This window comes from Zea mays, chromosome 5, assembly GCF_902167145.1.
Source record: "Zea mays cultivar B73 chromosome 5, Zm-B73-REFERENCE-NAM-5.0, whole genome shotgun sequence".
NCBI lineage: Eukaryota > Viridiplantae > Streptophyta > Magnoliopsida > Poales > Poaceae > Zea > Zea mays.
Genome location: NC_050100.1, coordinates 179682156 through 179704299, shown reverse-complemented (window position 1 = coordinate 179704299; position 22144 = coordinate 179682156). Strand labels below are relative to the sequence as shown.

Here is a 22144-nt window from a genome sequence, read left to right as displayed (position 1 = left end):
CTTCGGGTCGGCCCATTAGGCCCGACCCAAATGTACACCTATATATATTCATATGGGCATAGAGAAGGATACGGATAAGCAAACAGTTGTGGAGGACAAATGTTGGTGAAAGAGGCTTGAGTGTCGGTCGTTGGAGGCTCAATAGTAAGAGTATCGACGCTTTGTTGGTGTGGAACTGTGGATATGGAGGAAAATACCGATAACGAAAGAGAGGCTGCGGAGTTAGGCAACGGGACAGGCATGAACATACTCTCGTCGATTATGGATGGAAGAAAGATCAACGAAGAAAACTTGTCTTGCACCTAGGGGGTCTCGGATCATTTTGGAGATTGCTCGTTGACTAAGTCCATGAACATATTATAAGTTAGGACTTCACCTTCGATCTATATTGAAATGGAGAGTGCAAAGTCACAAATGAAAAATGCTGGAGATAGCCTATGTTGGGACTATGCTTCGTCGCCGAAGGTCTTATGGAAAGAAGTGGTCCTCGGATGAAGCTGTTTGTATAATATAGCCGAAGGTTCTTCTTCGTAAAGCTTCGGCATTACAAACCGACTTAAAGATAGAATGACCTTTTAGTCCATAAATGTCTGAGTCAATGTTGTAAGTTTTTATAAGGGGCATACTTGTAATTCCTCACAGGCTGTGTCCTGTGCCTATAAATAGTGAACAGTATTCCGTTACTGTTCACGCATTTTTGGTATTTGCAATTGCATCTCTCGGAATTCAACCTTTGTCAAGGCATAGGTATCATTGTATTTAGTGATTCAATATATCAAGTAAATACAATATAATGCATCTGTGATTTATTCATTCATTTCATACCTTTTATTTTACATTATTTTACAATGTTTATTGAAAGTTTATTACGAAGGTTCAACTTCGTAATAATACTCTCATCAATCTTCGTCCAAGACCCATTATCCTCAAAGGAATAATGCTTCACGGACGAAGGACAGTATCATTTAACATTTTATGTTGTCTTGTTCTTAATTCATAGCATTTGATAACAAGTCTCCAACAGCCTAATACCCCGAGCTAGACCGGTCGGCCACACGGACCGGCCAGTCGTGCCACGCCAGCCGCGGTGCCCAGCGGGGGAAGAAAATATATGCGTCCGAGATTCAAAAACCACCGGTCTCGCATTCAACCTGAAGACCCCACATAAAAAATATTCGCGTGGGCCTACTGCAAAAGGAGAGTGATTTTGTATCCCGGATGTATAGAGATCTGGCGATGCGCGTAACAGTACAGTACAGGGTCCACGGAAACGGGATGACCGTCCCCAGGCTGGATCAAACTGGCCTGCCCTAGCTATCCAAATACTCCGCAGGCATTGGAATTGGAAAGGGATGCTCGCGACTAGATCACTCGGCCAAGAGGCCAAGACACAAGTCCATATGCAAACGGAAACACTCGGACAAGGGGCCATAGTTGTTGAGCAGTGACAACATGTCCATGCATCATGCATCTGAAGGCGACCGACCGAAGCACAAACAAACTGAATCACAGGTCAAACTGCGTTGATAGATATACCGAGATTATGATATAGCAGTCTCCTTTCAAGTTGGTTGACTTCATAAGGCACTAAACAGTTCCCTAAGTTGAGTTCCAGCTAAGTCAAACAACCAAAAAAAATCCCCCAAACGGGTCACATAATTCCCCGCCTAAACGCGAGGGCTCAGTTCTCCTGGTCCCCATCATCGTCATTGTCATCACCATCCAACTGCAAACCGCAAGATGCCATCAAACGAGGGAAAGCTTGATCAACAAAACACAGAAAAACTACATGCTAGGGTTGAAATTAATGCCTTGCTAGGGTTGAGATTCAAGGGTAATAATGTGCTACAATGCATTGTTGCTACCCAAGTTTGCCAGGGAATCAATTGTTTTTTTGGGTTTAAAATCAGAAGGAAACATAATGCAAGCAAGACAATAAGCTTACATTATCATCGTCGTCGTCGTCGTCATCATCTTCTTCATCTCCTTCAAATTCATCTTCAACCTCCTGGAAAGAGAAAATGTAAGAACCAGACAAAAATATTTAAGATAAATGTAGGCGACAATACTGACATTGTTGAAGTACTTCAAAGGATTAGGCCACAAGTCTTCCTTGATGATCTCCGCCACCTGCGCAATTTGAAACCTCAGAAAACTCTCGAAGGAATAAAAAAATCATGCAACTTCTGACCTTCCAAAACAAACACATGGCCCGGATTGCCAGTCGATGAGATAAACTAAATAAGTACAAGAATTCAAGCACAACAGTTTGCTTGGTGTTCCCAGTTTTTTTAAAAAGTCCGAAAATTAATCCAATACCAATCAACAAATACTGGACAATATAGTTTTGTAATAGAGTTTGGTGACATGTGAATAACACTATCAAGACGAGTGGCGTGAGTTTTTACCTCATCTTGCACACCATCAGCAAGACTCTTGAGCTCTGTATCACTAAACCAGGAGAAAAAACTGCAAGGAAAAACGAAATAAGACACTAACTTCCAGTGTAACTGAAGGCAAAAATGGCAATGTACTGATGACATGCAAGAGAAGTCTTTGCCATAATCAACAAAAGTCTTCACAATAATTCGGTAAGAATATAGCTTAAATAAAGTTTCTAACTACAGTATCTTCTAAAAACAGGTATACAGGTAGCACATGGAAGCTATTAACTAGGGTATTCTACTAAAAAATTACTGTTGCGTGCAAGCCAAAAAAGACAAGAGATAGCAAGCATATGTATCCAGAGAAAAGATTATGAGCATGCGACAAGGTTCATGCCAAGAGATGCACATTTTCTATCAATTTATGCCATTTTGGTACAGTTTCCAAGAGAATATCGACTTCAGTTTCTCAAGCGCTAGAAGACAATGGTATATCTTGTTGGCCACAAGGTAACATGTATCCAGATTGGCTGAATGATTGACTAGATGACAAGCGGTGGCAGGCACAGGATTTCAAGAGCCTGAAATGACTTTAAAATCTATATATTAGAAGAAAACTAGCTTGAGAAAGGTAACCAAGAGATGATTCAAGGAATTATATGACGTGTGATTTTGGTCTCAAACATGTAATTCAACCAAAATATCACAGTACACATGTATTATACATTCTATGTTAAAAACTTCATGCCAAAAAAACAGTTGTACGTAGGACCGCCCATAGTGACAAAACACACCAAATTTGGCATGCCTCGTCTTACCTCCTTAAGAACCCTGAACTGACTTCTAAGTTCACAATGGTTACCAACTACAAGAACGCAATAGAATTGAAGTACTTTTTTGTCAGACCTACTTGTATAGTTGCATACTTCCAGAATAAGTCAATGTATGTTAATGCTAAGTTCGTTAAAATTGAATGCATCATTGTCCAAAAGGTCATAAATTTGCATACAATAGGATTATTTGAAAGCCAGTGACCTCTAACCATGGAGCAACAAATGCAAGAGAAACAAACAGCTTAATCAATCCACTGGTTGTTCATTGGTCGCAACAACGTTATTGTGCAATACCTCAGTATGTAGTAAGAAATCTACACAAACGACACAAGAATTCATGTATAATACATAACAAAATGTGTGATTACATATCCTGCTGAGAAATAACACTTCAAAAGCATATACATTAAAAAATTATAGCATCACAGAAGGCTACAAACAAGAATGATATCATAGATAACTTGACAATCTAACTAGGAAGGGTAAACCAAAAGAAACAATAAACATGGTAGTAATAACCAACCTTTCCACTACTAATGGCCGCTTGTTTCCCTTCTTGTTAATACCATTTCCATTTGCAGGTCCCTTCACATACATTATTGAAAAGGCATTAGACTTTCTACATCTAAAACAAACATTATGTGTAGCTTTGGAACATAACAGTACCATTCCATCCTTCCACTTAATTTGAGAAGCTTTTATTGTGGTTGTTCCATCATCAACAAAGGAATAGGTCTTTGTAAGCTTTGTGTCTTCAAAGTACGGGTTCTCAGAGAAGTTCTGCCAGTTTTAAAAAATTAAACTAGGAAATACAAGTGAAACAATGTGGAAACTCTAATTGACTGTAAGAAATGATACTTACAAGGTAAATGGAATATCCTGCCTTAACATCAGAATCATCGACATCAATGGAGTCCAAGTACTTGAATATCTGCAGCGAGAGATCATAAGATAACTCTATGTTACATACATACATAGATCCACGAAGAATAACCACAAAGCTGGTTTTAAATTCAAAAGGTTTCTGTTGCTTCAATTCAATATTCATAATTTCAAGGGATTGGGAAGTAAATTGTTTGAGGTATAGAATACCTTCTGATCCTCTTCAGTCAGAAGCTCACTTAGTAGAGGATGGCTCAAAAACTGTAGGTCAACAGCACATAACACAACAAATTAGAATCGCACGCATCCATAAACACTTCCAGCAGAATTGCAGAAAGACACATTTGTATAGCACAGAGTAGCCTACAAACCGCTGTGAGCCAAAAGTCCGGGATGGTCTTGATAATGTCACCCCTCTTGAGATAGACAGGTCTGCGAATCTCACTGTATTTCTGCTCCACCTCCATAACCTTGTCACTTGCTTCCTCATTAACCTGTCAGCAATGAACAAAGGTATCATAAGCATGGCAGTGCTATGTTTCATTTCATTCATAAAATTTCCATAGTAAATAGTATAGCTCGGACCAATGATGGGCTTGTCTTAAAAAGACATCCTTTTTCAACAAAAAATCGACTCGTATGTATGCCATGGATGGGTGACATGGAGTAACAGAGCGCGCAAGGTACCAAGTGTTTTTGAACACATGATCTGCGTTGCTTAATTTTGATTATAAATGCAGCATAAAAACTTCCACAGGAACCAACCCCTGCCTCGAGCATAAAAAACTCCACAGTATCCACATCAAAATCACCTACCATATGCTGTGACTAAACTAGACATGTTTTATAACGCTATAAAAAACTGTAATATAATAAAAGTTACTGAGTTCAGCCACCAGAAGCACCTTACGTATCAGCCAGGACACAAGCCTCCTACGCTCTAGCTACACACTGTCACTATAATTCCGTCCTCCAACCTCCAGCGGCACAATTGGCACAGTGCCCGAACAGAACTAGCAACAACTGAACCGATACTGCTCAGTGCCGGACAATTCCAGCATACCAAAACACAACCTTACGCTCCTACGGTCCTACCCAAACCCCACTACCAAATCCAACAGTACCAACCACCCATAACCCATCACACCGCACGAAGGATAGGAAGAAGAGGCTTGCGGCTGACCTTCTCGAGCTCGTCCTGAATCTCCTGGAGCTTCTCGATGGAGAAGACAAGGGCGCCGTCGATTTGCTCGTTCTCCTCGCCGCCGTCGGCATCGGTCTTGGCCTTCTTCCCCTTGTCCGCCGGTGCCGTCATCGCAAACCGCTGGCCTGGCACGCCTCCTCGCTCTAGGGTTTTTAGCGTCGCTGTGTCGCCTGCCTGCGCGAGCTGGGAGACGGAGGGAAGAAGGTAGGAAAGGGAGGCGGAGCTGGGAGAAGGCAGTGGTGCCCGCGCGAGCTCTATTATATAGGGAGGTGCTGAGATTCGCGCTCGTGGAGTATTGGGTCGGCTTCGGGTGGGCCGGGCCGTCGGATCGGTGCGGGACTGTCCACTCCCATGGGGGTTTTCTAAAACCCTAACCCTAAGGATTAGGTGCGGCCCGGCTTATGCTTGTCATTGTGCGTTCGGCGGCTTCGGACCCATAAGTGACAGTGCAGCTGTGTAGGGAACGTAGGAATGAGACAATTGGATACCCGATTTAGTTTTCCTTTTACTTATTGTACTTATATTACCATATTTAAAACGTTTCTTTATATATTTTCATCCAATGAGTTCCTACTACTTGTTAAACCCTACAGAGGATTGTGGGGTTAATACCAAATAGCAAAGTATCCATACATTGCTATGGTTTCCATTTATACTTAATATAGAATATAAAATACAAAGATATGTATGTTTTGTTGGTTAGTTGAGTGTGAATGTAGGTTTGTAGCCAATAAACATGATTCTAATATCTATTTGGGCTTAATTTTACCATTTAAATTGGGGGATAACGATGACAGTGGAAACCATAAAAACTAATATTGTCTCTTTGTGTTTATGCCACCGTGAGAAGTGAATGTATAATAAGCGTTCTATATCTTACTAGCGCCTTTGTTACTAATAGGAGAATTCAAAGTCTAAACCCTAAACCTTGTGAATTGTCCTATATGGCAGGTTTTGTCTCTGTTCGCTCAATCAAGAAACATGGTACGTCATTTTTTTTATCTGCTCTAAACTCATGGTTTAATAAATATGTTCAATCTAGATTGATTTCTTACAATTAGATGGAAGTTCTAGATTAAATTGTTGGAGTCAGATGTATGTTATAAATTAAATTCTCATAGTCATAGGATTTCATGGTCACGCGTCACCCCGCAAGTCATGCACGTCGCATGTGAAGCCGCACCGCTCCTAGCCACTCCTGTCATGTGTGTTGCCGCATCAGTCTCCCAGATATGCTCGGTCGTGCCCTAATGGGGATGTGCATGCTTTCCATCAGGTTTGGATTGTTTTCACAGCTTTTTATAGAAAAATAATTAATTTATACTTATTTTATTTATACTATCATGTTTAAAACTTTCCAGTATATATACTCGTCGATAAGGGCATGTTTGCATCTAATGAGCTAAAATAAAAGTGACTAAAGATTAGTCACTTCTCTACTACTCTATAAGGATGTAACGTGGGTGTCCACAAGTATGCCATGCCCCACTCCTGCGATCCTCACCCCCACCAATCTTGTGCCTCCTCTAGTTCCTTGTGTCCGCCCACGCCCTGCCCGTGATCTCCGCCAAGTGAGCCTCTAGCCTCCTTCCTCCCCGTTTCCTTTGCGTCCCGCTGAGCCGAGCCACAAGCGGTGGAGAATATGAGATGCTACCAATCAGCCGTTGGAGATGAGACAGGAGGCGCTGGAGCGGCTGCGCGGGATGGTGCGGGACAGCGTCACCCGTCCTCACCATACCCCGACGTCGCCACCATCATCCTCCACCCCGTCTCCAAGCGCAAAATGCCTAACGGTGGGACTCCCACCTCCCCCGAGACACCGGATCTGAGATCCCTTCCTCTCCCCTCTCGTGTAGGCCATGGGCCCGTAAGGAGGATCAATGGGGTACCTATCGTCCTTGAGTAGCAAGGCGACACACTTCGTGTTCGACGTCACCATCGTCATCCTCAACCCCATCTCCGGTTATCCGAGCTCCCTTCCTCTCCCCTCTCCATGCCATGCTTTGCGAAAGAAAGGTCAATTCCCACTGTGCCCCTGCCCCCCTCACCCCACCACCCAACATCAGGAACACCCCGTCGCGCAACAGTCGTCGTCCGTCCTCCCGGCCTTGGCGTCCCTTCTCCTCGATCTGCTCCACCCCCTCCGCGCGTCCCTGGGGTTTATGCCTAAGACGTCGTCCGCCTACCATCCACACCCACACACGCGCCGAGATGCCTACGTCGTCCTCGCCCCTAAGTGCATGCTCCGCGTTCTCCATTGTGTCTCATGCCCGAGACGTTGTCCCCCCTCCCCCGCCTGCTTCGCCCCTCCACATGCCCCTGGGGTTCGCGCCAAAGATGTCACCCCCCGCCCCGACTACTCTGTCTTGATCAGGGTTGCTCGCATGGGCTACCGCAGGTTCAGCGGCCGACGAGAGCAGATTGGATGCCGCATGCTCGGCGTCTTCATGCCTGAGGTGAGTGACTGACACGAGTCGCCTCTAATGGAATGTGCTTTTTTGGGCACAATTTTTAAATTGATCTGATAACCTGGTATTCTTGCGTAGTGTGCTAGTGTAGGTGAAAGTCGCCTAGAGGGGGGTGAATAGGGCGAAACTGAAATTCTCAAAAATAATCACAACTACAAGTCGAGTTAGCGTTAGAAATATAATCGAGTCCGCGAGAGAGGGTGGAAAACAAATCGCAAGCAAATAAGAAGTGTGACACGCGGATTTGTTTTACCGAGGTTCGGTTCTCGCAAACCTACTCCCCGTTGAGGAGGCCACAAAGGCCGGGTCTTTTTCAACCCCTTCCCTCTCTCAAACGGTCCCTCGGACCGAGTGAGCTTTCTCTTCTCAAATCAACCGGGAACGAAACTTCCCCGCAAGGACCACCACACAATTGGTGTCTCTTGCCCAATTGAGTATTAATCACAAGAAAGAATGAGAAAGAAGAAAGCGATCCAAGCGCAAGAGCTCAAAAGAACACAACAAATCACTCTCACTTAACACTAAAACTTTTGTGGAATTGGGAGAGGATTTGATCACTTGGGTGTGTCTTGTATTGAATGCCTAGCTCTTGTAAGTGGTTGGAAGGTTGAAAACTTGGATGATTTGAATGTGGGGTGGTTGGGGGTATTTATAGCCCCAACCACCAAACTAGTCGTTTGGTGGGGCTGTCTGTCGCATGGTGCACCGAAACAGTCCGGTGCACACCGAACATGTCCGGTGCGCCAGCCACGTCACCAAGGTCGTTGGGATTCGACCGTTGGAGCTTCTGTCTTCTGGGCCCGCCTGGCTGTCCGGTGCACACCGGACAGGTACTGTAGATTGTCCGGTGTGCCAGCGCGCGCGTGTCTGACTTCTGCGCGTTTCTGACACGCATTAAATGCGCCTGTAGGTGACCGTTGGCGCGAAGTAGCCGTTGCTCCGCTGGCTCACCGGACAGTCCGGTGAATTATAGCGGAGCAAATTCCCGAGGCTGGCGAGTTCCAGAGTCGCTCTTCCCTGGGGCACCGGACACTATCCGGTGTACACCGGACAGTCCGGTGAATTATAGCGGAGCGCCTCTGGATTTTCCCGATGTAGGATCTAGGACACCGGCTAGAGGGGGGGTGAATAGGCGGTTTTGACTAAAATCAAAAACACTAGGTAAATTTAATCAATATAACAAGAGGAATAAATTCTCTAGTGACAATAAGTAAACAATGTATGAGAAACAACTACGGTGACTGAATACTTGAGAAACAATATGCAAAACACTAATTACTTGCAAAGCAATAAGTAATGCAAGAAGGTAGAGACACCGAAATTTATCCCGTGGTATCGGTGATTTGCCGATCACCCCTAATCCACGTTGAGGTGGACTTCAAGCTCTCACTTGCTCCTCTATCAAGTCACGGCTTGATCTTTGAGCCAAGTGGACAAGAAATCACTCAATACCTCGATTCCACTAATGTCACCTTTGCCGCTCCGGCGAGGTAGGCGCAAACCCCTCACAATCAACACCGCGGCTTCTCCACAATCTTCTTGGAGAGCTCGACGGAGACAATCACCCGAGCCGTCTAGGAGGCGGCAACCTCCAAGAGTAACAAGCCAATGACGCTTGCTCGGTGTACCACCTAGTGCCTCAAGAATCACCAAATGATGCAAATGCACTAGGAACCCTCAATCTCTCACTAGAATGCAATCTCAAGCAAAGAGTGTGAGAGAGTGAGTTGGAGGATCACAAATGAGCTCAATGTGTGCAAGGAATGGCCAAGAGAGATCTCTCACACGAGCTACCCTTCTATTTATACCCCTCCATCAAAATCCAACTGTTATGTGCAAAAAGCACATGTTCTGCGCACACGCGGACGGTCCGCGCCCTAGGGTCGGACGGTCCGCCGTACACATAACGGCTATAATTCCCGTTTGAAAACTGTCAGAACTGTCAGAAAAGGTAGGTCCGGACAGTCCGCCCTCCAAGGCCGGACCGTCCGCGACCTGGCAGCATGAGGCACCCGAGCCTCGGACCAAGAACAGTTAACACGCACGGACCGTCCGCCTATAAATCCGGACGGTCCGCGACCTGAGATAGTACTGTCCGGACAGTCCATAGTACAAATCACAGAAAACGCACAGTCCCTGACCAAAAAACATTTTGACACCTGCGGACGGTCTGCCCTGCACGGCCGGACGGTCCGCACTATAATTCAGGGACTGACCCGAAACCAGCCTTCTCTGGTCAGGACTGCGGACGGTCCGGCCCTAAGGCCCGGACGGTCCGCAGTGCAAAGTAACAATGTGGCCCCCGAAGTAGTCAGTCTCGGACCCTCTGGTGGATCGCGGACAGTCCGCCCTCAAGGCCCGGACGGTCCGCGCATCCAAGACTTAGCAATCTTCAAACTTGTTTTTGAAAGAACTTTTAACTCACGAGATTTGAAGCGCTGTTAGTCCTCATGCAAATGCAACTACTTGATGCTCTATGAGGCACTAAGTTTCACACAGATCAAAGTCATTGACCCCTCTTAATAGTACGGCTATCTAGCCTACTAATCCGGTCAGGTATCTTCTCTAAACTCCTCAAGACCGGCAAAAACAAAACCTATATTATACCTTTGCCTTTATCTGATCTACAACCAATGTTTATGATTTTCCAACATTTCCTGTTTTATGTGGTCCAACCCTGCATTCTTATTTCTCGAAGAATCGTTAGTCCACAAGCAGTTGTCATTAATTACCAAAACATCACCAAAGGGGCCTAGATGATTCACAATCTCCCCCTTTTGGTAATTGATGACAACACTACATAGTATATTAAAGAGAAGTTTAGTTTTTCAAAATCTTCCTCATACCTAAGGTATAAGATAGATCTTGGAGATGAGTTTCATAGGACTTATCTTGATTTGAAGTTCTGTCCGAGAGATAGATAAATCCCAATAAAAACTCAGTATGTAAGAAAGGCTCCCCCTAAGTGTGTGCAGGATTATTTGAAGCTGAAGATATAACACACATAATATATTGGAGTTTGATGGAGACTTTCCTACAATCATGGTTATCGAGGCATACAAGAGATGATCCATAGAGTAAGCGCAGCAATTATAATCACTCCTCGATTAACCACACACAGAGTAATTTGAACTAAAACATAGTTCATCCCACAGAATATTACAGATAATAGTCCACAGACATACGACATAGAGTTAACAGTTCAAACCAGTTCCAAATGCGTAAGACATAAACTAATGCATGCGGCATGAAAAGGTAAAATGCATATGCATGGTCTTAATGTCCACATAGACCACCAACTCCCCCTGAAGGAGACGCCAGACAACTTCTCTTCTCTTCTCATCACTTCTCTCCCCCTTTGGCATCAATTTCCATAAAGGAGAGGCCTCACTGATCATTAGGCGGAGGATGCATGTTGTAGTAGTGAGTGCTGAAAGTGTCAAACAGGGAGGAGAACTGGCCAAAATCCTGCTGGAGTTGCTGCTGCCTCTGACTTATATCATGCATGCTGTCATTTGTAGAAAGATTGTCAAATTGACTGGAGAGAGCACCCATGTTATCTTGAAAACTCTGTTGCATATTATTCAGCCTGGTCATGATAGGATCAGTGACATTAGTGTGAATTTGATCACGAAACTCAGAAAACTCAGAGTTGAGCGCATCCCAGTTACTGTCAAAGCGAGACTGCATGTCATCGAGGCAGTGATCCACATGTGTCATCATGCCCTCAAAGCGAGTATCAATATGAGTCTCGCTGCATATTGTGAAAATAAGGATCAAAGTACCCTGGACCAGGCTCCCAATATTGCTGAGGCTGAGGAGGAGGTGGAGGAGGAGGCATCTGCTCGCCCTCAACATTAGGAGCTGCTCCACCCTCAAAGCCAGGGTCTTCCTCATCATCTGGGAAGGGAGTGAGTGGCCTGGTGAGAAACCCTATCTCATTCTTGAAAGGCCTGAATGGTGTGTGAACAATCTCGCATGGGCCCTCAAATCTTGTCTTGGATTTGATGAGAGCCATAATGTAAGGAGCATAAGCTAAATTTTGATTCTTGTCCATTTTCAAATCATTAAGCTGTCTCATCATGAAAAGAACAATATTCATGACTTCACCATTCATGATGTGCTGGATGATGTTCCAGAACTTATCTCGTATTTTACTCTTATCACCACTCTTGGGAAGAATGGTGACTCTGGCAATCTTGTTGATTACAGCAGGATGGTGTCTGAGTCCTGCTGTCTCTCCAAACCTCCTGGGTATTCCTAGCCTGGCTGGCTCATAAAATTGCACGAAATCCTCAAAATTATCCTCAGTATAAAGATCCAGCCCAGTAGAAATGGTGCCATAATCCAGACTGTTGGCAGTGGCAAAGTCAGCAAAAGAAGCAGAATAGCGCTTGAAGCTAGTCATCCAAGTGATAGATTCTTCTTCTATATCAATCTCCGAGGTAGCCAGGAATTGCTTAATAGCCATTTCATTGAAATCTGTGCGTTGCCCCATAAACTGATACAGTCCACATGTTTCAAACTTAGGGATCAGACCCTCCATGACTGATTGACTTAGGAAGAAGGACCAATCAATCACTTGATGCTTATGAAAATTTGTATCCACCAAGGTGCCCCAAAAGACATCAAACTGCAGCTGAGTGTGGAAAAATTGAATATTTGTGTCAGATGGCAGAGTGTACTGGTTCACAGTCCGCCTTGAGCAGTACTCAGCCATAGAAAACCTTCGCTTTGGAAAGGTCCATCCAGAGGTGTCAATGGGATAATCAGGATGGACATGGGGAAAGTCCTCAGTATCCATAGATTCAGTGCCCCCAGCTGAGGATTGGGCCTCTGAATCAGTGGTCGGTGTATAGTCATCATCACCTCCACGAGGACACTTTGATTTAAAGCGACCTGCATGTTTCTTGCGGAGACCACCAAAACCACTGCAATAATGTGACAGACATTCATAGATAAATAGTTGATACAAATCACCACAATAGAAAGGAATAGAACTTGCAATGCTCTGCCAGGGTTCGGACGGTTCGCGCTAGGAGGCCGGATGGTCCGCGCCAGAGGCCCGGACGGTCCGCGCCCACTAGGCGGACGGTCCGCGACCGACCAGTGGCGACTCAAGGAACCCTAGCCGCCACAAATGTTGAAGTGAGGATTGTGCAGAGAATACCCATCCAACCTAGTTCAAAAATTTTCACAGCATTCATAGTGAGTAATACCATCAATCCCACCAATCAGATATGTAAAACCACTGCTTAATTTCAGATCAGAGAGGAAACCCAAATAATCTCAAAACTTGAAGAAATTTGATGAAATCCGCAAGATTTATGAAATACCGTGATGAAGACATGTTGATCGAACGTTGCCACAAGCTGTCGGACTGTCCGTGCGCAACGTCACTTCTCCGTCCGCGCACAATCGACAAAGGAGTATTATTTGGCGAGAGGAGAGCAAGAGAGAAGGAACAAGTGAAAGAGAAATGTGCCCTTAGGCCATTTCTAAGTATTTTGGTGATTGAGTGCCAACACAAGTGTTTAAATGTGAATCTATGCCCATGGATGAACAAAGTGCAAATCAAGAGCAAATGTATGTTTCTAAGTCTTAGTACATTGGTTTTGTGTACTAATATACTTGTCTAAGTATCAGAAACAGAAAGAAGAAGAAGAAAAGAGAAGAGTTGGCTGTGTACAGCCTAGAGGCTGTTTCGGTCTGGGGCACCGGACTGTCCGGTGGTGCACCGGACAGTGTCCGGTGCGCCAGGCTGCCTCGAGCGAAGTGGCCGCTCTCGGGAATTTGCCGACGGCGTACGGCTAAAATTCACCGGACTGTCCGGTGTGCACCGGACTGTCCGGTGTGCACCAGACTGTCCGGTGAGCCAACGGTCGGCCGAGCCAACGGTCGGCCGCGGGATCTGCGCGTGACACGTGGCCGGGCCAACGGTCGGAAGGGGGCACCGGACTGTCCGGTGTGCACCGGACTGTCCGGTGCGCCAACGGCTCCCAGATCTGCAACGGTCAGCAACGGTCGGCTGTGCCGTTTATGGAAAGAAATCGGGCACCGGACAGTGTCCGGTGTGCACCGGACTGTCCGGTGCACCCGACGACAGAAGGCAGGGATGGCCTTCCAGATTTGTTCTCAACGGCTCCTAGCTGCCTTGGGGCTATAAAAGGGACCCCTAGGCGCATGGAGGAGAACACCAAGCATTCCTACAACATTCCTAAGCACCAAGACATCGATTCCGCGCATTTGGTTCATTGTGATAGCATCTAGAGCTCTTGTTGAGTTGTGAACTCATTGAGTTGTGTTGCGAGCTCTTGTTGCGACTTGTGTGCGTGTTGTTGCTCTGATTTTGAGTCTTGTGTGCGTTGCTAGTTCCTCCCTTACTCCGTATTTCTTTGTGAATCTCAAGTGTAAGGGCGAGAGGCTCCAAGTTGTGGAGATTCCTCGCAAACGGGAAAAGATCAAAGTAAAGAAGAACACCGTGGTATTCAAGTTGATCATTGGATCACTTGAGAGGAGTTGAGTGCAACTCTCGTCCGTTGGGACGCCACAACGTGGAGTAGGCAAGTTTTGTACTTGGCCGAACCACGGGATAACCACCGTGTCATCTCTGTGATTGATTTCTTGTGGTTATTGTGTTTTGACTCCTCTCTAGCCACTTGGCAATTATTGTGCTAACGATTAACCAAGTTTTTGTGGCTATAAGTTTAAGTTTTACAGGATCACCTATTCACCCCCCCCCCCCTCTAGGTGCTCTCAATTGGTATCAGAGTCGTTCTCTTCAAGAAGGGACTAATCGCCCGAAGAGATGGATCCTAAGGGAAAAGGGATGGTGGTCGACAACAACGAGAAGGAGTCTATCTTCAACGAGCCAAAGAATGACAAGTCTACCGACTTGGGCTCAAGCCACAAGCGCAAAGATGGGAAGAAGAAGAAGACAAGGCGCATCAAGGAGATCGTCTACTACGACAGCGACGAATCCTCTTCTTCCCAAAAGGACGACGACAACGACTACAGGAAGACGGTCAATTCGAATTTTTCATTTGATTATTCTCGTATTCCACATAGTTCGAATTCGCATTTGCTTTCCATTCCTCTTGGCAAACCTCCACACCTTGATGGGGAGAACTACGGATTTTGGAGTCACAAAATGCGTAGTCATTTATTCTCTCTCCATCCAAGCATATGGGAGATTGTAGAGAATGGAATGAAGTTTGATAGCTCGGATAGCCCTATGTTTATTAATGAACAGATTCATAAAAATGCACAAGCTACTACTGTGTTGCTAGCCTCTTTGTGCAGGGACGAGTACAACAAGGTGAGCGGCTTGGACAATGCCAAGCAGATATGGGACACCCTCAAGATTTCTCACGAGGGAAACGACATCACCATGCTCACTAAAATGGAGTTGGTGGAGGGCGAACTTGGAAGGTTTGTGATGATAAGGGGCGAGGAGCCAACACAAACATACAACCGGCTCAAGACCCTTATCAACAAAATAAGGAGCTATGGAAGCACGCGATGGACGGACCATGACGTCGTCCGACTATTACTAAGGTCCTTTACCATTCTTGATCCTCATTTGGTGAATAATATTCGTGAGAATCCCAGGTACACCAAAATGTCGCCCGAAGAAGTCCTAGGAAAATTCGTCAGCGGGCGAATGATGATTAAGGAAGCAAGGTACGTGGACGACGCCTTGAATGGACCGATCAACGAGCCGCAACCTCTTGCTCTCAAAGCAACAAGAGGCAAGGAGGCGCTACCTAGCAAGGTGGCACAAATTGAGGCGGCCGGACTTAATGATGAAGAGATGGCTCTCATCATCAAAAGATTCAAGACGGCACTAAAGGGTCGCAAGGGACAGCCAAGCAAGACTAAGACCAAGGGAAAGCGATCATGCTTCAAATGCGGTAAGCTTGGTCATTTTATTGCTAACTGTCCCAACAATGATAGTGACCAGGAACACGGGAGCAAGAGGGAAAAGAAGAAGCATTACAAGAAGGCCAAGGGCGAGGCACATATCGGAAAGGAGTGGGATTCGGATTGCTCCTCCTCCGATTCCGACAATGAAGGACTCGCCGCCACTGCCTTCAACAAGTCATCCCTCTTCCCCAACGAGCGTCACACATGCCTTATGGCAAGGGAGAAGAAGGTATGTAATCAAAACAACACCACTTATGCTTCTTCTAGTGATGATGAGTCTAGCGATGAGGAAATAGATTACTCTAGCTTGTTCAAGGGATTGGATAGAAATAAGATTGATAAAATCAATGAATTGATTGATGCCTTGAATGAGAAGGATAGGCTCTTAGAGAAACAAGAGGATTTATTGTTTGAAGAACATGATAAATTTATAGAAGCACAAAAATCCTATGCTTTAGAAGTTAAAAGAAATGAAATGCTTTCTTTTGAACTATCTACTTGTCATGAAACCATTTCTACTTTAAAAGGTGTCAACAATGATTTAAATGCTAAATTAGAAGTAGCAAATCAATCCAATTCTTGTGTAGAACATGTTGTAATTTGTACTAGGTGTAAAGATTTTGACATTGATGCTTGTAGTAAACACCTAGCTTCAATTTCCAAGCTTAATGATGAATTGGCTAGTCTTAATGCTCAACTTAAGACTAGCAAGAATGATTTGGATAAACTAAAATTTGCAAGGGATGCCTACACAATTGGTAGACACCCCTCAATTAAGGATGGACTTGGCTTCAAGAGAGAAGCCAAGAACTTAACAAGCCATAAGGCTCCCATTCCCGCCAAGGAGAAAGGGAAGGCCCCTATGGCTAGTAGTGTGCAAAAGAACCATGCGTTTATGTACCATGATAAGAGACAAACTAGAAATGCTTATAGGAGTTACAATGCTTATGATGATTTTGATTCTCATGACATGTTTGCTTCTAGTTCTTTCTATGTGCATGATAGAAATGTTGGTAGGAGAAATGTTGTTCACAATATGCCTAGGAGAAATGTTGTTAATGTTCCTAGGAGAGTTAATGAACCTTCTACAATATATCATGCTTTGAATGCTTCCTTTGCTATTTGTAGAAAGGATAGGAAAATAGTTGCTAGGAAGTTAGGGGCAAGATGCAAGGGAGACAAAACTTGCATTTGGGTCCCTAAGGATATTTGCACTAACCTTGTAGGACCCAACATGAGTTGGGTACCTAAGACCCAAGCCTAAATTTGCCTTGCAGGTTTATGCATCCGGGGGTTCAAGCTGGATTATCGACAGCGGATGCACAAACCATATGACGGGGGAGAAGAAGATGTTCACCTCCTACGTCAAGAATAAGGATTCCCAAGATTCAATTATATTTGGTGATGGGAATCAAGGCAAGGTAAAAGGGTTAGGTAAAATTGCAATTTCTAATGAGCACTCTATCTCTAATGTGTTTTTAGTAGAGTCTCTTGGATATAATTTGCTATCGGTTAGTCAATTATGCAATATGGGATATAACTGTCTATTTACAAATGTAGATGTGTCTGTCTTTAGAAGAAGTGATGGTTCACTAGCTTTTAAGGGTGTATTAGACGGCAAACTTTATTTAGTTGATTTTGCAAAAGAAGAGGCCGGTCTAGATGCATGCTTAATAGCTAAGACTAGCATGGGCTGGCTGTGGCATCGCCGCTTAGCACATGTGGGAATGAAGAACCTTCACAAGCTTCTTAAGGGAGAACACGTGATAGGTTTGACTAACGTGCAATTCGAAAAAGATAGACCTTGTGCAGCTTGTCAAGCAGGTAAACAGGTGGGAGGAGCACATCACAGCAAGAATGTGATGACCACATCAAGACCCCTGGAGCTGCTACATATGGACCTCTTCGGACCCGTCGCCTATCTGAGCATAGGAGGAAGTAAGTATGGTCTAGTTATTGTTGATGACTTTTCCCGCTTCACTTGGGTATTCTTTTTGCAGGATAAGTCTGAAACCCAAGGGACCCTAAAGCGCTTCCTCAGGAGAGCTCAAAATGAGTTTGAGCTTAAAGTGAAGAAGATAAGGAGCGACAACGGGTCCGAGTTCAAGAACCTTCAAGTGGAGGAGTTCCTTGAAGAGGAAGGGATCAAGCACGAGTTCTCCGCTCCCTACACACCACAGCAAAATGGTGTGGTAGAGAGGAAGAACAAGACGCTCATCGATATGGCAAGGACGATGCTAGGAGAGTTCAAGACCCCCGAGTGCTTTTGGACGGAAGCCGTGAACACGGCTTGCCACGCCATCAACAGGGTCTACCTTCATCGCCTCCTCAAGAAGACGTCGTATGAGCTACTAACCGGTAACAAACCCAATGTATCTTACTTTCGTGTATTTGGGAGCAAATGCTACATTCTAGTGAAGAAGGGTAGAAATTCTAAGTTTGCTCCCAAAGCTGTAGAAGGGTTTTTGTTAGGTTATGACTCAAATACAAAGGCGTATAGAGTCTTCAACAAATCATCGGGTTTGGTTGAAGTCTCTAGCGACGTTGTATTTGATGAGACTAATGACTCTCCAAGAGAGCAAGTTGTTGATCTTGATGATGTAGATGAAGAAGATGTTCCGACGGCCGCTATACGAACCATGGCGATTGGAGAAGTTCGGCCACAGGAACAAGATGAGCAAGATCAACCTTCTTCCTCAACTATGGTGCATTCCCCAACTCAAGACGATGAACAGGTTCATCAACAGGAGATGTGTGATCAAGGGGGAGCACAAGATGATCATGTGATGGAGGAAGAAGCGCAACCGGCACCTCCAACCCAAGTTCGAGCGATGATTCAAAGGGATCATCCCGTCGACCAAATTCTGGGTGACATTAGCAAGGGAGTAACTACTCGGTCTCGATTAGTTAATTTCTGTGAACATTACTCCTTTGTCTCTTCTATTGAGCCTTTCAGGGTAGAAGAGGCCTTGCTAGATCCGGACTGGGTGCTAGCCATGCAAGAGGAGCTCAACAACTTCAAGAGGAATGAAGTTTGGACGCTGGTGCCTCGTCCCAAGCAGAATGTTGTGGGAACCAAGTGGGTGTTCCGCAACAAACAGGACGAGCACGGGGTGGTGACAAGGAACAAGGCTCGACTTGTGGCAAAAGGTTATGCCCAAGTCGCAGGTTTGTACTTTGAGGAGACTTTTGCTCCTGTGGCTAGGCTTGAGTCCATTCGTATCTTGCTAGCATATGCCGCTCACCATTCTTTCAGGTTGTACCAAATGGATGTAAAGAGCGCTTTCCTCAACGGGTCAATAAAGGAGGAGGTATACGTGGAGCAACCCCCTGGCTTTGAGGATGAACGGTACCCCGACCACGTGTGTAAGCTCTCTAAGGCGCTCTATGGACTTAAGCAAGCCCCAAGAGCATGGTATGAATGCCTTAGAGATTTCTTAATTGCTAATGCTTTCAAGGTTGGGAAAGCCGATCCAACTCTTTTCACTAAGACATGTGATGGTGATTTGTTTGTGTGCCAAATTTATGTCGATGACATAATATTTGGTTCTACTAATAAAAAGTCTTGTGAAGAGTTTAGCAGGGTAATGACACAGAAATTCGAGATGTCAATGATGGGCGAGTTGAACTACTTCCTTGGGTTCCAAGTGAAGCAACTCAAGGACGGCACCTTCATCTCTCAAACGAAGTACACGCAAGATCTGCTGAAGCGGTTTGGGATGAAGGACGCCAAGCCCGCAAAGACTCCGATGGGAACCGTCGGACACACCGACCTCAACAAAGGAGGTAAGTCCGTTGATCAAAAAGCATACCGGTCAATGATAGGATCGTTACTTTACTTATGTGCTAGTAGACCGGATATTATGCTTAGCGTATGCATGTGTGCTAGATTTCAATCCGATCCTAAGGAGTGTCACTTAGTGGCAGTGAAGCGAATCCTTAGATATTTAGTTGCTACGCCTTGCTTCGGGCTCTGGTATCCAAAGGGGTCTACCTTTGACTTGATTGGATATTCAGACTCCGACTATGCTGGATGTAAGGTCGATAGGAAGAGTACATCGGGGACGTGCCAATTCTTAGGAAGGTCCCTAGTGTCATGGAACTCTAAGAAACAAACTTCCGTTGCCCTATCCACCGCTGAGGCCGAGTATGTTGCCGCAGGACAGTGTTGCGCGCAACTACTTTGGATGAGGCAAACCCTCAGGGACTTTGGCTACAATCTGAGCAAAGTCCCACTCCTATGTGATAATGAGAGTGCTATCTGCATGGCGGAGAATCCTGTTGAGCACAGCCGCACAAAGCACATTGACATCCGGCATCACTTTTTGAGAGACCACCAGCAAAAGGGAGATATCGAAGTTTTTCATGTTAGCACCGAGAACCAGCTAGCCGATATCTTTACCAAGCCTCTAGATGAGAAGACCTTTTGCAGGTTGCGTAGTGAGCTAAATGTCTTAGATTCGCGGAACTTGGATTGAATTGTAGCATACATGTGTTTATGTCTTTGATCATGTTCATTCTGCATTTTGTTGCTTATTGTGGTGCTCAAGTTGTACAAACACTCCCTGGACCTCACAAGTCCGTTGCAAAGTGATGCACATGTTTAGGGGGAGATATGTTACAACTTGACCCTTTGAAGACTAACCATGTGTTTGAGTTTGATGGTTTAGTCTCGAAGATGGATTGAAAGGGAAAAAGGTGGACTTGGACCATGAAAGACTTCCAGTGCACTCCGATGAGAGGGTAACTTATTCCAAGTTCATCTTTAGACTCTTATTGCCTATTTGCTCTTAATTGAAGATTTTGGTGAGGCAATGGGGTTAAAGGGCCAAGATTGATCCCGTTTTGGTGCTTGATGCCAAAGGGGAGAAAATAAAGGCCAAAGCAATAGATGGATCAGCTACCACTTGAGAAACTTTGAAAATAGTAGAATAGAGCTTTTGGTTTGTCAAAACTCTTGCATTGTCTCTTTTGTCAAAAGTTGGCCTCTTGTGGGGAGAAGTGTTGATTAAGGGAAATAGGGGGAGTTTTTGAAATCTTTGATCAATCTCTTTTGGAATGACTCTCTTTATGCTTCAACATGTGTGTTTGACTTAGAGATAGAGATTTGAGTTTGATTTGCAAAAACAAACCAAGTGGTGGCAAAGGATGATCCATATATGCCAAATTGAATCAAAATAAATTTGAGTTTTTATTTGAAGTGATATTGCACTTGTTCTAGTTGCTTTATGTTGTGTTGGCATAAATCACCAAAAAGGGGGAGATTGAAAGAGAAATGTGCCCTTAGGCCATTTCTAAGTATTTTGGTGATTGAGTGCCAACACAAGTGTTTAAATGTGAATCTATGCCCATGGATGAACAAAGTGCAAATCAAGAGCAAAGGTATGTTTCTAAGTCTTAGTACATTGGTTTTGTGTACTAATATACTTGTCTAAGTATCAGAAACAGAAAGAAGAAGAAGAAAAGAGAAGAGTTGGCTGTGTACAGCCTAGAGGCTGTTTCGGTCTGGGGCACCGGACTGTCCGGTGGTGCACCGGACAGTGTCCGGTGCGCCAGGCTGCCTCGAGCGAAGTGGCCGCTCTCGGGAATTTGCCGACGGCGTACGGCTAAAATTCACCGGACTGTCCGGTGTGCACCGGACTGTCCGGTGAGCCAACGGTCGGCCGAGCCAATGGTCGGCCGCGGGATCTGCGCGCGACACGTGGCCGGGCCAACGGTCGGAAGGGGGCACCGGACTGTCCGGTGTGCACCGGACTGTCCGGTGCGCCAACGGCTCCCAGATCTGCAACGGTCAGCAACGGTCGGCTGTGCCGTTTATGGAAAGAAATCGGGCACCGGACAGTGTCCGGTGTGCACCGGACTGTCCGGTGCACCCGACGACAGAAGGCAGGGATGGCCTTCCAGATTTGTTCTCAACGGCTCCTAGCTGCCTTGGGGCTATAAAAGGGACCCCTAGGCGCATGGAGGAGAACACCAAGCATTCCTACAACATTCCTAAGCACCAAGACATCGATTCCGCGCATTTGGTTCATTGTGATAGCATCTAGAGCTCTTGTTGAGTTGTGAACTCATTGAGTTGTGTTGCGAGCTCTTGTTGCGACTTGTGTGCGTGTTGTTGCTCTGATTTTGAGTCTTGTGTGCGTTGCTAGTTCCTCCCTTACTCCGTATTTCTTTGTGAATCTCAAGTGTAAGGGCGAGAGGCTCCAAGTTGTGGAGATTCCTCGCAAACGGGAAAAGATCAAAGTAAAGAAGAACACCGTGGTATTCAAGTTGATCATTGGATCACTTGAGAGGAGTTGAGTGCAACTCTCGTCCGTTGGGACGCCACAACGTGGAGTAGGCAAGTTTTGTACTTGGCCGAACCACGGGATAACCACCGTGTCATCTCTGTGATTGATTTCTTGTGGTTATTGTGTTTTGACTCCTCTCTAGCCACTTGGCAATTAT

The 22144-nt window shown here is 45.2% G+C and overlaps 1 protein-coding gene across 1 annotated transcript; it reads right to left on the bottom strand.

Moving 5' to 3' along the window:
• Positions 1-1652: 1652 nt before the first annotated feature.
• LOC542654 (nucleosome/chromatin assembly factor A104) lies at positions 1653-5514 on the bottom strand. The gene is made up of 10 exons (NM_001112178.2): positions 5283-5514; positions 4471-4593; positions 4310-4360; positions 4080-4148; positions 3884-3997; positions 3741-3802; positions 2409-2469; positions 2074-2130; positions 1946-2008; positions 1653-1726 (listed from the first exon to the last, which is right to left on the bottom strand). The coding sequence occupies exons 1-10, from the start codon at positions 5412-5414 to the stop codon at positions 1682-1684; spliced, it is 777 nt and encodes a 258-aa protein (NP_001105648.1). The 5' UTR covers positions 5415-5514; the 3' UTR covers positions 1653-1681.
• Between the last annotated feature and the right edge of the window lie 16630 nt (positions 5515-22144).

Excerpts from the sequence above, each read along its gene's own strand:
- LOC542654 (NM_001112178.2), bottom strand. The coding sequence starts at position 5,414 with ATGACGGCACCGGCGGACAAGGGGAAGAAGGCCAAGACCGATGCCGAC. Across the intron at positions 2,009-2,073 it reads CTTTGAAGTACTTCAACAAT|GAGGTTGAAGATGAATTTGA; the intron begins GTCAGTATTGTC and ends TTCTCTTTCCAG. Across the intron at positions 1,727-1,945 it reads ACGACGACGACGATGATAAT|TTGGATGGTGATGACAATGA; the intron begins GTAAGCTTATTG and ends TGCGGTTTGCAG.